Consider the following 16,092-nt stretch of genomic DNA (forward strand, 5'->3'; position numbering starts at 1 on the left):
GACGCACGCAGCTTTCGAAGATGATGAGAAGTAGTATATATATATATAAACGCCAAAACATGATTTACCGAAAAAAATTTTTTTCTTTTTTATTTAAAATAATCATGAGTCTTTACTTTCGTCGGAGTTTAAGAATTTTCTGCGTTCATGTGATACTATGATCGCTCGCCTAAAATTAACTAATGACGCATTTGATGCTATCTCGCTATGATTCGGAGAATTCTTCGTTGATAGATTCGATACGTTTTGAAGAGCACGTTCTGCATCTGCGCTGAATCTGTGCTGTGTCAAGGTAGCGAAGTCAATCCTCCATCGGAATATCTCTGATCGGTGGCAGCGCGTCGGCGCAATTCTTCTCGATAAAAGACAAGCGACCGTTTTCTCGAGCGCATCCCCCGTGAAAGAATTCCAAGCACGCGGCGGGCGATATACTCGCGTGTATCGCGGGGTCGAAAGGAAAAATCGCAGGTCGCGTCACCGAATGGCGCTTTACCTAGATTGCACGGGCGATAAAACGTTATTTTGCGCGTATGCACGTAGAAGCGGGATCGTATAGCAGCTCGAGCTCCGCCTGGCCGCCAAGTTAATCGTGACGATTTACTGACGGTCGAGACTTCTCGAACGTGACCCGAGCAAATCGCGCTCGGCTCGTCTTGAAAAGGGTACATTCGCGTTATCGTCCTCCGCGCGAAATTAGAGCGCGCGGCATGTCTGCGAATTCTCGAGAAGGGAAAGCGACTCGAATTGTCGATTATTTCCGCGCTCAATTAATCCCAGTCGACGAAATCGAAGCGTCGTTTGCTCACCGTCGTGGAAAGCGGAGAGCAAAGCTGCCGGATCGAAATGGCGCGATTACAATGCATTCGCGTATGTACACATATATAACGTGTATGTATTTTGTTTATAGAGAAATATTGTTAATTAACACGTAAACCGCGAGTAAATAATAAATCCTTCCACATACTCTTTATATGAATTAACATTAAATTGGCTATTATTGCGACGAGAGAGATATACATTATTTATTATATTTAATTGTGAAATAATATACGATTGCTTGCACTTTATTAATTTTCGCGTATATCGTCTCGGACCAGTTTACATTCGTATTGTAATGCGGTCAACATTAAATATACAATAAAATACAATAAAATACAGTAAAATCAGATAGTAACGCATATTCAGATTGTAACGCATGAGTGAAATATAATATACGATGCTGCTTTCGATAAATGGTCAAGTTATAAATCGACAAGCTACAAGTGCATCGATATTTTTTCAATTTCAATATCGCTACGCGCTATTACGTTATAACGCTTTAAACGTTAATACGGCCAGGGCGCTTATAAATACGGAGCGCCGATAATCGATTGTACGTTTATTGGTTGTACCGATAATCCAGATTGCCCTTAATCCGTGTTCGGATGTTCGGAAATACGCTCGCGAGGGAATCCCGATTGTAAGCAATATTTTACTGTGATCATGGTTATCTTTTATATCGTTTTCGAGCTGAAAACACGAACGTATCTGCGGCTCAAAAATATGGAAAGGTACCACAGTATCTACGTTATTCCCATTCCCGATTAATTGCGTCTGCAAAGAAGAGTAGATTGAATCTCAATTTAATATAGTCGGTAAAGTTTTAGTACAAAAAGCCATGGCGTCAAAGGATACTCGTTGCCGTATCACGTAGCTTATTAATTTGAATCGAGAAACGCATTGGAAATGTGAGATTAAATCTATCGTTTTAATTCTCTCCTTCTTTCACATCGCGCGAGTATGTACAGAAAGATATTTAAATTTTGATTAGTCGAACGAACGAACGTAAATACCCGGGAATAAATAAAAAACGTTTATAAATAAATTTATTAATTTAAAGAGTCGCGACTGTGCAAAATTAAACTGAGTCAATGAATTATTTCATTGATTAAAGACGAGATTTCACCGCAGGTCAATCAAATTCATGCTCCTACGTCTTATGTTTCATTGATCATAGCAATAAGATGTTACTGAAAATTAATAATAGTCGTATATTTGCAGATGTAGATTTTTTTTATTTTTTAGGATAAGTCTCCACACATATATTGGAAATGAGAAAAACACTGTAACTAATATATTTAAATTTAGGATTATACATATACATATTACATTTTTTCATTTTTAAGATATAATAAACGCGCAAAAAAATGAATAAGACCTTTGGTCAAACTCAAATATTTTTTAAATAAAATATATTATTATAAATTTAGCTCATATAACATTATTCTAATATATATAAGGCGTATTTTAAAATATCATTGATTTTTTTTTAGCGGCCACTATCTATCTGATTTCTTGATCAGTGAGATTTCACTGATTTGCAGTGCTATATTTATAAATGAAAATATCAGTTACTATTTATATTGCAATGATAATATACTGACTTAAGAGAGTGCGATCATTGTTTCGAAGGCCATTTCGATATTGAAAAGTGAATGCTGGAAAAGAGTATAAAGATTCATAAAGGATATAAACAGCGCGTTTGCTTATATTACGCGATTATCGATAGAGATGCGCGATTATCTCGCGTTTATCATGATGGTTAAAGGATAATTTATAGGAATTTAAAGGAAACGATGTTTATTAAAGTAAATTAAATTTATTCGTGTCATGATTTGCGATGATGCGAGCCATTTCAAAACACGTCTTTTATTTCGAACATACGAAGATTTTAATGATATTTATCGGCGCAATATATTTATTATGTTTTCCGCAGGTGTTTATGCACATCTTGTAGAAACATCTCGTTCGCTATTTTATCACTTGCCGATGTGTTGTGCGATGCGAATCTAGATCTAGGCCGCGAACGAAGTGCATGCGGAAAACATGCAATAATACATACTTTGCGTGAATTAACCAAATAAATCACGGGACGCGATGACACCAATTATTTATACGACAAGCCGCAGCGCGTCCGCGATGACTTTCCTCGAACCTTCGCGCGTCGTAAATGTTTAATTTGCATTTAATATCGCGGTTACGAAGCTGTATTTGCGCAGTTGCACTAAACAACCTGGCTGGAGCCTGTTCAAAATATTGCCGTTTGTGGCTGCGCATTGCAGCAGCGAGTGAGTAAACAGTGCGAAATAAATCGCGCCGCCGACGAAATTTATTATTCATCGCTGCTCGAGATCTCGTCGAGAAGAATTGCAAAAATATAAAAACGGTGTATAATTGATAGTCGAGATCTCTCGGATTAAAAATTCATACAATATTAGATCTTATATGTATTTTCTTTTTTTCAATCTCTCTCTCTCTCTCTCTCGGAATTTGCGTGTTGAAACAAAAACGGCAGTCGACAATTGACAGTTAGGTAAACAATTAGTGTTTGCACTCGAAATTATATTTAACATGAATAAACAAATTCTGTACGATGTTTTGCATGCGCGTCCGTGTCCGAAAAAAAAATTTGTCGCTTCACCTGGTTCCGCGGTGAGCCCGACATTCCGTAAACAATCGTCGGCGCCAAAATTCACCGATGACTCGGCGCATCCTCGGCCGCCCACGCCGTTCGCGCTAATCGGCTACGCAAATATACAGAGCCGACGTAATCCCCGCGCGCGTAGACTCTGGTATTTTAATTGACGGATTTCTGCGGACCGCACACGCGCATCAACACTGCCGGTCTGGCTACTCGTAACTATTTCGCGTCCTATCATAGTCGAGCACTTTCTTCCGAGAATGAAGCACGCCAACGCGTGTGAATCACCGCGCCGCGTGCCGGCGCGGTGATGTCAATCTTTGCTCAGCTGACTGACGAGATCGGGGCCTCACCTTCGTCGGCGTACGGGACGCGATCTTTCCTCTCCGACCTCGAATTCTTTCGCGTTCGGTGTAAACGCTCGGGATGAGGAGGCGCGACGACTGTATAAACGGTGCATCTCCTCTCACGCGCGCGCCACGCTGATGCGTTATCATGTCACTCCGAATCTGTCCGTCGCGAAATTCTTAAGATTTATGACCGACTTTATCCGTGATGTTGATATTTCACTGGAGTATCATCGTTTTGGTACCATTTTGCACGATGCGTTCTTTGCAGCAACATTTCTCAACCTGTATTTTAAAGAGTATTTAAATGCATTTGTGAAAAGCAGGCCAAAAGACCATTTTACATAGAAAACTTTTATCGTTTTACCAATTCAACTATTTATTTTCCCGCGAATGCGCAATATAAAGTTTGCGATAGGGAATCGATACCTATATGTTTCTCTGATAAAAGATGCAATGCACTTTTTTTTATTGGGGTCACTCGTTTTAAGCTCGAAAGTTCGAGATTTTGTGTATACCGTTTTTCGATGCATTATTATTTGAGGCAGGCTTTTGAGTTACATTTCTGTGATATTTCTTTTCGCCGTTTCGACGCCAGTCAGTTGAAAATTCGCGTTGCAATGTCGCGCGATTGCATCTTCGATTATCGAATAAATAAATTCACCGGCAGCGTCGCCCAATTTTCGACGTCAAGTATTTTTCTCAAACGAAACGCGTAATACTCGCGTACACGATGGCGTAGTACAGCTGCACGCGTCGAATGTAATTGCTTCGCCACCCCCATGATCGACGAATTCCACGACGCCTGAATCATCGAAATAAAATATCATCGATCGACCATTCGAACGTCAATCTCCACGACTCCATTAGCAAAGAAGAGCTATATTCTTATTTGAGAGTCGTGACGCATCGACGATGAATTATACGCGGATCACATGAGCAGAGACGTTACACTTGCATAGGAATGCGATAAGACTTGTGATTTTCGATACGATCTCGGCAATAGAGTTTCTTGTTTAACTCAAATCATCCATTTTTGTCTATACTATTTCTGTGTCGCGTAATAATACAAATGGCAAAAGAATCATGAATAAAAAATTAAAATTTAAGTGCTTACTAATTAAGGAAATGCAGAATTGAAAGTTAGGCTCTGTAGACTAAAATTTGAAATCTAAGAACCATAACTTAAGCTTGCATCGGAAGTTTTCATACACGCAGATTCACGTATGCGTTATCGTTGAATTGCAAATTTTGCCTGTATAATATCGGCGCTTATTTATTTTCCTGTTTTCGTCCTCGCGTCCCACACTTTTCTCCCGGACAAAGTATCGAAGCAATAAAGTTCCGGCGAGCTACGATCGTCGAGATTAATATCCCACGCTCGTCGCAGCGGCGTTTGCAGTTGCGACTAATTGGCAGCCGGTATTACACACAGACGCGACGGTCGCTATCGTTGAATCGTTTGCGTAACGACGTTAAATCATTGCACGTTGCGATCGAATGCACGCCCGGCAGACGAAAAAAGAAGGGAAAAAAACGAAGAAAGGCGACAGGTGGGGGGGAGAGAGAGAGAGAGAGAGACGCGAGAAATAAAGCACGCGAGATCGATCGCGGGGAATGACTCGGGGGCATACATTGCATTAATTCTAGCCCGGCACTACCGCGTAGACATTTCGATAAATCTCGATCTCGTTTTGCGCCGAGACGGAAATGCAACCCACATGTATCTACGTGTCGCTCGATTTCAACTTGCTTCGATTGCACTCGCAGCGATTTAACGCACGATATATCGTCCCTACGTGTTATTCTGTTACGTGGATATAAGGTTATCCGTGTAAAGTACATACAGTGACGATAAATATGGTACATATATAAAACCGGTGTTCATGGATATTGAAAACGCTAAATAAAAGAACGACCTCGTTTGCAAAATTGGCGCGCTTTGTTTCGAAGAAATAATTTTTGATATTCATCCCCATTGCACGCTATTTTGAAAGCGAGGCGATAATTACTTTAAAAGAAAAAAAAAATAAAGAACATTTCTACATCACAGTTTTTATACGCGTTTTGTAAAACGTTTAGATTTTACTCGCGATAAATCGATTATTTCCATAATTTTTCTCGGCTTTAATACAATAGCCGTCAGAGTAATTAATCTAAACAGCCAACGGCTCTCGCGCGTACGTACACGCGGTCCCATTTTAAACGTAAATTTACGAAGCATCTCGCGCAAATGAAACGCGAGCTCTTTTGTGCGAGCGGGATACACTCGGAAAAGTTGCGAACTGTTCCGCGTTATACGTTTTTGGTGTAAGAGCCTATTATACGTATAAACGACGGCATGCCTTCTGCAGAGGTCATGTACCGGTCGCGCACACTCTGCTTTTTAATTACGGCCAACTTGAAAGCACGATTGCGCGTTCCGGGAAACACGCGGCGATTACTTTTACGAGAATATGCCTCAATTTTACGATTTCGCTTATCTTTCTTTGGCGAAACGATTGTTGCGTCAAACGGACACTGACAGGAATTACTCAACGAGAATTTTATAGACTGAAGTCCATTTTAAACCATCTAATAATTCGCGACAAATTATATATAGATTTTTTATTAAAAATTCATCCTGGATTTTTGTCATTACAAAACTGTAACTCTCCGATATGAAATGCAATATTTTTTTTTTTTATTTTGCGATAATAATGTTAATTTTTATTACATTATATTTTTTCTATTCTTAATATTTAATAATAAAATTATCATTTGTGTTTTACTTCTAGATCATATGTAGTTGAATTAATTTAAAGTTTTATTAATATCTCATTTTTAACTTTAACTTTAATTATTTTATCAAGATTTTTTATTTAATTAATGAAACAATTCAGAATAAAATTCCAATTAAAACTTATTGATTAAATTAAATAATCAATTAATAAATTAATTGGTCATTAATGATATTAAAGATACAAATTTAAAATTTTAATCAAAATTCTAGAATTTCTATAATTTCATATAGAATCTCGTAATATAAGAAATAATGTTTAAATATGTAAAATTTATACATGTATTAGGATATGTGACATATAATATTAAATAGATTTTTATTTTAAATTCTGTCGCGAAATCGTCTACAGTGAGTTTTATGTTGTTTTCGACTTGTTGTGTTGTTGACAATGCTTTGTTTTGTTAGAAATTTTTTTCTGTTATTTTATTACGATATGTATGTGTTTTTCTCTTGTAGAGAATTTTTATATAACGTTTTTTAAGGAAACTAACTCTTGTTATAAACTCTTTGATTTTTTTACGGCAGTACCGACAATAAATTCATCGCACCGTTCTACAAAATTACAAACGGCAATGTAATTAATGGGAAATTCGATTTTCTTTCTCGGCAAAACTTCATACGCCACGAAATTCACGTTCTCGCCCAATGGACAGTTTCGCCCCGCGATCGAGCGCTTTAATTAAACCGTCGTCGCGGTGGTCGCGCGCGAAAACTTGGGGCAACTGGGGCGAAAAGTGCAAGGACGGAGAGATCGTAATGCGATTTAATAATTTATTCCAGGCACGTCGTTCGGCGAGTCGGCAGCGGCGGCGCGGAGCGATTGGGAGCAGATGGGCGAGGGAAAAGAATCGAGACGGAACGGCGACTGGAAGGACGACGAGAGGACCACGGGCGGCACGCGGTTCGCCAGCTGGACAGGTAAGAGGAAAAACCTGTTGAATTAATGTCACCCCTCCACCTCTGGCATCTCGCCTCCCGTATATTTCTAATTTGCGCGGCGCGCACCTGATATCCAATCTATCCGATACAATAGTTATTAATTTTGACGCGCAATTGAAACGCGTGATTAACGGATTGAAAACAGCCATTGATGCGTATTATCCCAACGGACTTCGGTATGTTACTCTCCCTCTCTCTTGTTGGTGTTCCCTCTGTAATTACCGTGTTCGCCGATCACGCTGCTCGGCCATGTACGACATTTCCGCCGATCAACGTGTCCGTTGTCCGTAATTGAAATTGATCGGGAATTAACGTCGCGCTTTAAGCGACGCTCTCTCCGGAATAAAAATCCACGCGACACAAACGTGTGACTTGATCGGAATGGTTTGTGTGCCTCTAAAATTAATCGACGCTCGAATGTAGGAATCGTCGAAACGTCGTGAGTTATCGTAACACGATATACTGAAATATAGGTAACGTAAACTTAAAGAACAGGAAAAGCATGTTGTTTACTTTGAAACAAATGCGAGCGCGCTCGAAAACAAATATTTCTTCGGAAATAATATCGCAGAGAGATATATAATATCAAAAATATATAATATTTATTGTTTAACTTGGCGAGCAAATAATTGCCAGATCGTATCGAGGAACGAAATACGTGTATTCCATCTTAATTTAACTTAATTTAATCAGCTGTTTTGGCAAAGATGCCGCGGACGAAGCGCGCATCTCTAAAATTTTCAATGGCGCTATCAGCGCGAACTTTACGAGCAAACTATATACAAGGGGCCCTCGTTTTCTCCCGATATAAGCGCGAACAATAGTAACTTGTTTCGAAGTCGATAAAGCTCGCCTACCCATACACGGTACAAGGATAATACCTCCTGTCAAACAGGTATCTCACCGTAGGACGCGTCGTTCGCTTTGTCAGCGCGCCAGATTTATACGGGTTGAGCATCGTTAGCGATTGGCGTATCGGTTCTATCTAAGCATAGAATAACTAAAATTCTGTGGGCGCGCGTAACTTATCGAGGAACTTTATACGCGAGCGAAGCTCCGCTACAAGATATATCGGGCAACGTATAACTTTGCAAAATACGCTATTCCAATCATTAATAATATCCGTAATACATTATTCGCTCTTGCGTCTGAAGTAGCACGGCCCCATTAATGATCGGTTTTTCACCAATAAATCAGATTATGTTACATCATATTGAAATTACAGGCAGCTCAAATGACGATATTGTTACTAATGTTAATTGTACTAATTAGGGAACTAATTGCAGCGCCTATTTATGAAATGTTTGCGAGTGTTAAAATGCGATAAATAATATTGAACTCGTCAACCGTCCAGCGCGTGTCGTGTTCTCCTGTGTTCAAAATATGAAACTGGATATTGGAGATGTTATAATATGGAAATATATGCTTCGATCGCACCAGGTGCTTAATATAGGATAAGCGATCGGGAGGTAACGACATAATCCGCCGAGCCGTAGTGGCCGTAGTATCGCGCGTACTACTCGGCCTCTTCCAAGTTTCGCGCGTAACTTTAGTTAAATGAGAGTTGGATCAACGACATCCGGTAACTTTCGCAAAATCGTTTAATTCGAGCGGTTGCGCTAACGATATTTGACTTTATACCGACAGTTATGAACAAACAGCTGCATTCAATTTTAAGCTGCGATTATAGCATCTCCCCGGAATGTGGCGTTTCTCCCGTTCGTTTCTCCGACAATTCGCTTCTTTGAACATCCTCGCCCGGATAACGCCAATTTTTTCGATACCATTGGCGTTTTTTAACCCGCATTCCAATTTGAATTTATCATCAGTAGCCTGCTACAAACGGCCCGAGCAAAACGGCCATTGTACGAATCGCGAAATACGAGAGATGATACGGATACGCAAAAAATATTTCGCGACGAAATATATTCCGTCTATTCCAAAGAATATTACTCGCGAATTTATCGCGCGCGGGTGACCGAAATTTTACGGCATCGTTGACCCGGAAACGTTTAAACGGGTCGTATCGTGGGTGTCGCGCGAGCTTTTGTCGCAGAAAATACGCTTATCCAATTACTTTATTCGCTCGACCGACTCTGAAGCTCTTTCTTTCCGCTTCATCCCGCGGATATAACTCGAAATTTTTTACGCACTCGTCGGGCACGTTTTTTTTTTTTTTTTTTTTGGCGTACATCTTTCTTTCTCTCTTTCTCTGTCTATCTATCTCTGGAGATTATATTTTCGCCCCCGTCAGATAAGCGCTATCTTTTCGAGCGCCCGGAATGCTGATATGTACCTCGGCGCGATGGAATGTGACCTTATCGTCGTGCCAACTAACAAATCTTCCGCTGTGCGATTAATACGTATAGTCGCGGTGCGCCCACATTCGAGAAAACGTGAGAGAGAGAGAGAGAGAGAGAGAGAGAGAGAGGGAGGGGGGAAGGAGAACGAAAAATAGCGAGAGAGATTGTTCGCTGAACGATTGCCGTGCAAATATTTAACGAAATATACATTATTCTTTCCCTTTGCCTCGTCCGGTATTTGACGTGGTCCCGGCGAATGGATTTCCTCTACTGCGTTAAGAAATCACGCGAGAATATAAAAGGGACGATAGGAATTGCGAAAGAGGAGAAGACAAAAAGAATAATATTGGCTCGGCGATATCTTCTCATTAAACATGGCAATATATAACGTTCGATTATCGAAGAATGCGACACTTTTTTCGTTGTTACAATGCAGCCCGCAAGTTTGCGTAAGCGCGGATATGACGTCGTTATTGTTACGGCGAAAACTGTTATTGTTTGTTGTTCGACGCAGAGTTTAACGCAAAAGTGCGTTTTACAAGAAAAAATATATCCCGTATTTATAAATATATTTTTTGCCGATAATATCGGATAGATTATAAATTATGTATTAAATTTTAACTAATTCACACAAGCAAAAATAATCTGAAATTTGTATAGATTGATGGATTGATATAATTTTTATTTCAATCTTTCTTTTTTAGTTGGCCGCCAAAGTGCTTTACAGTTACGAGGATAATTTTGCATCAAAATATTAGAAATTTAAATCAATAATATATATATATAAAATATATTTAATATTATCTTTCTTTTTATACATTGCAATGCTGATAATATTTTATTTCGTATAACACATGCTGACTTAGCTGATCGTTACGCAGCTGCTGCTTCTTTATTTTATTTTTAACATTCAGCCAACGGATTCTAGGAGTACATTATGGAAATATGCATTCGGAAAACTAGTTTGGTTGAAGTCGCGTCAGCCGTGGACTTTGTGCCTTCATTAAGGCATACGATAAGACGCGCGAATTAATCGTTGGATCGTGATTCGGAACGCCGACTGATCAATCGCGAATAAATCGAATGATTGTCTAGCGATTTTCAAAGTATTCACACATGACGTAATTTATCTTGCGATAAAAAAATAACTTGCGTATCTCAAATTCAAACGATATCAGCTAGAATGTATTTGAGAATTTAATTAAATATTTAAATAACAGGTTCTTTCTGCAAAAAAATTTCAAGGAGTCGCGATAATAAACAACCATGTTTGCACGGGCAGAGATCTGTAAAATCTTTTCGGGTCAGTGAAGCGAACTCACTTTCTCCTTTCGTGTCGAAACCGTTTGCGAAGAACCATGTTCGTGTCTCTATTTATTATGTATCGATATTTCAATTAAGAACGCCGATATGTATCGACCTGGCGCGTTGCTGGCGGGTCGAAAATTGTCCGACCGACTTTTGCGCCGGGTAAAACACCGACAAAATTAATAATTGACGTTAATTAATATCGAGGGTCAAGCAACGGCCTTCTCACGGTACGGTGAATCGCCATTAAAGTAAGTTTCAATTACGACGCGAGTCGTGTAGTTGCGTCACATCTCGTATACATATATGCGTCGCTTTTCGTCCCGGGTCGCCAATTAAATTTGTCTCTTCTCGTCGTCGATCGGCCGTTAATCTCCTCGCGCAACGACGCGTCTCGGGGCATGACATTAATCACTTTTACTCGCCGGGTACCGTCGTCGTGCGATAGTTGTCGCATTAACACGCGAAAGTTGACGCGCGGTGATTTGTCTTAATTAATGATTATTTCATGGATTTGATTGCATTACCACGCCGAGCGTGACAGCCGCGCATTAAAACCGCTACCGGAACCGCGTCGTACATTCGAGTTTGTTCGCGGAAATCGCGCAATTAGTCAGTCGCGTGCGTCGCATTTACGCAGTTGCTTGCTCTCGAAAACTCGACGATTGGCTGTATCATCCGATTTAATCACATTATAGATCTTTGTTAACTCTTGTTAGTATCTACGGAATTTAGGTTTGTAATAACACTTATATTATTATCGTTTATCAACATCGCTCGACGCGTTCAATTTCACGCCCGTGCAACTATTTCTTCTCGGCATCAAACGGGCGAGTCTCTTTCGAAACGCAGCAGTTGCATTCGTTACGCGTTACACGGTGTATAATCGTAACGGAATCATCGCGAGTCATCGCAATATTTCATTGTGGATAATTATAGTTGCGCTCGCGAAACGCTTCGCGCGTTAATCAAAATAGATATAAACTTAGAGTGGGGATCATTCTCGGTGCGCGCGTTGCAGTTTTTAAATGAACTCTGCTTCATTATAACATAGATTACGTGGAAATGCAGAAGTCGCTGTGTAACGGTGTAATATCCGTTGAATCGACCGTGGAAATAATGTTTTATTCCAGATTATAATCAACTGAGGAGAATTGCACGAAGTAAACTTTTCCGGTCTGTACCACAATATTCATATACGTACAAGATGTCCGTGTGTATATATATATATATATGTTTGGGATTGTGGATAAAACGGATGAAAGGATGATTTCCAGCGCAAAAAAATAAAGTGCGAGTTTATCGGAGCATTAAATCAAAATATTAGCCAGTGATTTTTTAAACGAGTTTATGTAGTAAATATCTGGCTATTAAGAAACTTATTAACTGTTGAGAGAAAAAAAGAGAAGGAACATTAAACAAGTTTTTGATTCGAATTTTTGCATCTTTGCATTCTGCGAAACTATTTTTTCAGAATAAAAACAAGATGATTTTTTAAATCGAGTTTCGTTGCTTTGCTTAGTAAAATCTTTTCAGTCATATATGCTCTATGTGGTTATTTTTTTCTTCATTTTCCGAATTTCGTCATACCGCGTAAAAATTTTTATCTTTTGCATACTGCATACACGCGTCGAGACGCACAGGTGAACCGAAAAACCGCTTTTGTTTATGTCGAATGTTTGTACATTCGAATATAAAAATAATTAAAAAAAAAAAAGCAAAAAATTGTTTGCGGGAATGTAATTTTATATCTCTCAAAGAAAACTACGCTTCTGTCCGAGCATCGTGACATAAAGCAACACATTGTCGTGTGCGAGGTCGCGTATCATACACACACACACACACGCTCGCTTGTGCGCGCGCGTGAAAAGTGTCGCGCGTGTCAGCCACATGGGACGTAAAATGAGGAGGCGAGATCAGCTGGCCGTACGATAAATGTCATAATACGTCTGCGGCCATTGTGCGTTAACATTAAGCTGGACGGGACGACAGCGCGACGAGGTCGCCGAGGCGAAATATTACAAGACTCGTATCGCTCGCATATAAAAGCTTACCGTTCCCTCCGGATTCTTTCGCTGTGGAATTTTGTTAAATGTGAAGGAGAGAATTTCAGAAAATTCGCAGAGAAAGAGATATAGATGTAGCTTGGCGAAATTAAAGTAGATAACGGTAAAATTGTATATGTGAAGGGAGAGATGTTGAAAAAGATTAAGTTTGCGCACAAACTTGTTATACTTCATAGTGTAATCAAGCGTGTGTTCGTGCTTGTCGATTAGATTACTACACCGCGGTTAGAACTCTGACAGTTCGAAGGACATTATTCTCGCGGCTGCGAGAGATTCAGCTATCCTAATTTTGCAGTCGCAATTAGAAGTCAACCGTGGAAACTTCGAATCGACCGAAATCAAGGAAGCGACGTCTCACCACAAAAATAAACCGCCATTAATTACCAGCTAATGAGAGATCGCGGGTGGCGGTGGTGGGAAAAGTTTACGGAAGGTCGCCCACTTTCAGCAATTTGCGATCTGAATTCGTCGACTTTTCCAACGTCTCGCCTCTCCTCTGGCGAAATTACGTAGCAATAATCTCGAGCTTCCCCGAGCCGTCTGCTAATTGCGCTACTCGTTCCGAGTTTTATCGGCGATAATCTCTCGTTATCGGTACCTCAAGCATAATTTGGTAACTTGGACAGATTTGAAATATTTACAATGGGGCAGATAACGTAGTTAGTAACTTCTTTAATTTTTACATTTTAATATTTTATTTAAATAAAACAAAGTTACTTAATTTTTGTTATAAAAAAACGCTAAATATACAAGAATCTATTCATTACCTTATACAAAAAACCGAAAATAGGTCGTGAAGAAATGACAGTTTTTTAATAGAACTAGATAAGTGAAGTTAAATAAACATGAGATCGACAAGCTGATGAATGTTTTAGTTATTCGCATGACAACAACAAGAAAAAAAAAATAGAAATTACACACACAGCAAGCTAAAAAAAAATATTATTTCTATCATTAATCATTGCTCAGATCTGATCGCGAGAGCACGCAAGCTGAAACAGATTGTTGTGTAACAAAGCGACAGACGTCCGGCCGGCTAATGGCGAAACAGGTTAACCGATCTCAGGGACTACTCGTTATCGCCGTCTCGTAAATTGCCTCGTTACGACTGCATTTGTAATCGTGCGTTATCGTTGGCCACGCTCGCGCGCAAGCGAGCGAGAATCCACGGGCGTGAGACAAACGTCTATTAATAGGCGGGTGCGCAGCTCGCCCAATTCGAATATGAATCAAGAATACGTCGATAACGGCCAGCTGGCTCTCTCTCTCTCTCTCTCTCTCTTTCTCTTGGATGGGAGAGAGAGAGAGAATAAAAGAGAGAATCTCTCACTCGAGAGAAAACTTTTACCGGAACGCGGATACATAGTATCCGGCGCACTTTTTTGCACTCGATCGAAAATACGATACCTGCATATGCCATACTTTTCGCAAAAACGTAATTTACATTTCCCGTGATTTGCAGCGATGGATAGCAAACGCGTATATACTCTCGCCGTTTATTAAGAAATGTGCATTTACTTTTTTATGGAGCCGCTGAGTTGACTCTTTCCGCGGTATAAAGCTCTTTTATGTGTGTTTACTGCGGTTTAGTATCATCTCTCTCTCTCTTTCTCTCTTCACGTTTTGCATTTCTGTAGAAAATGAGAAAGTAACAGGATGGGTTAATATTCCGGCTCTCTGTTAGTTCGGTAAACTCGATGAGACGCGCCTGTCACATTTCAATAATCGTTCTACGCCGTTAGTTTTATATTTTAGGATAGATCTCGACGCGAGAAGAGTGTCCCGTGACACTCGTGCGTTTCACAATCCGCACACAGAGCGCGAGGGCTCCTCTTCGGAGATGAAATTTCAGTGAATAACGTTTTTATCCGACCGTGTCGTGAAGTAATACTTTGTGATTCATCGGCCGTATCGTCTCTCTTAATATTGACCGTGGCAAAATAGCGAACAAGTACCGGGTATCAATATAAACGTTGACGCGGCATGCCAACGTGTGCGTCACGTTTGTCTGTTTATCGCGGCGTTACTCCAATCTCAGCTTCGAGCAGTTTTATCGCGTATGAAAAGACGCCGCAAAGCGGCCGCTTCGATTTTTCAACTAATTTAAAGAGAGGTCGTAATGCACTCTCTCGAAAGTTTCCTTAGCATCCTTCGCTATTTAAAACACCGCTCCTTCCGGCCGTTTGCTCCAATTTCGCGACTACCGTATATCCGCTTTTAAGCGCAAGCGAGACTCTCCAAGGATCGCTAGGCACCGTTAGGCAAATATTTTATTAGAACACGGCGCTGCACACTCTCGGAGATTTACATACATTATAATAAGTAAACAGAACGCGCGCGAGTGTAATGTCGTTTGTATGTTTTCAGCATACCTAATTAGCGGGGAGTAAAAGCTGCTCGCGCAATCTGTTAAAGTCTTTACCGCCACCGCTAATTGAGAAATCACCTTTGAACCTCGAACAGTACGCTTCCTGGAAATGTCTTAGGCGATCAAAGAGACGCTATGCCTTCTCGAAACTTAAGTCATCAATATTGATCCGTGCCTGAAGTATTTTTCTAGCTTTAAAATCTCTCTTTATTCTTTTCTCTTTCTCGGAATAGAATATTTTTTTACTCGTAAAAAAATGGCAAGGTCTTGTTGATTTTGCTATTAAAAGAATTTGATATTTTTTTCAAATTATAATTAAAATTCTTTGAAAATTGAGATGTCAAAGTGCCTACGATGCGATATTAATTTGTACGATTTTGTCGTATATTTCCTTTACAAAGCAACAATATTTCCTTCACGCAAAATTATTTTCGACAGACTTTGTGTCAACAGGTGGAGGAGATTGAAAGATCGAAACAGCGCGAATCGGCGTTTTCGCTGACGGCGAAATGATTTACA

General features: G+C 39.9%; 1 protein-coding gene across 6 annotated transcripts in view; it reads left to right on the plus strand.

The window, feature by feature from the left end:
- The window catches only part of LOC115242668 (cysteine-rich motor neuron 1 protein-like), a 241,393-nt gene that overhangs the window by 121,089 nt on the left and 104,212 nt on the right, over positions 1 to 16,092 (plus strand). For all 6 annotated transcript variants that reach the window (XM_029819136.1, XM_029819132.1, XM_029819134.1 and 3 more), the window contains one exon: positions 7,370 to 7,507. In XM_029819136.1, coding sequence (XP_029674996.1) covers positions 7,420 to 7,507 — 88 coding nt within the window. In that variant the 5' untranslated portion in view covers positions 7,370 to 7,419. The remainder of the gene's footprint in view (positions 1 to 7,369; positions 7,508 to 16,092) is intronic.

This window comes from Formica exsecta, unplaced genomic scaffold (genome assembly GCF_003651465.1).
Source record: "Formica exsecta isolate Colony F162 unplaced genomic scaffold, ASM365146v1 scaffold614, whole genome shotgun sequence".
Lineage (NCBI taxonomy): Eukaryota > Metazoa > Arthropoda > Insecta > Hymenoptera > Formicidae > Formica > Formica exsecta.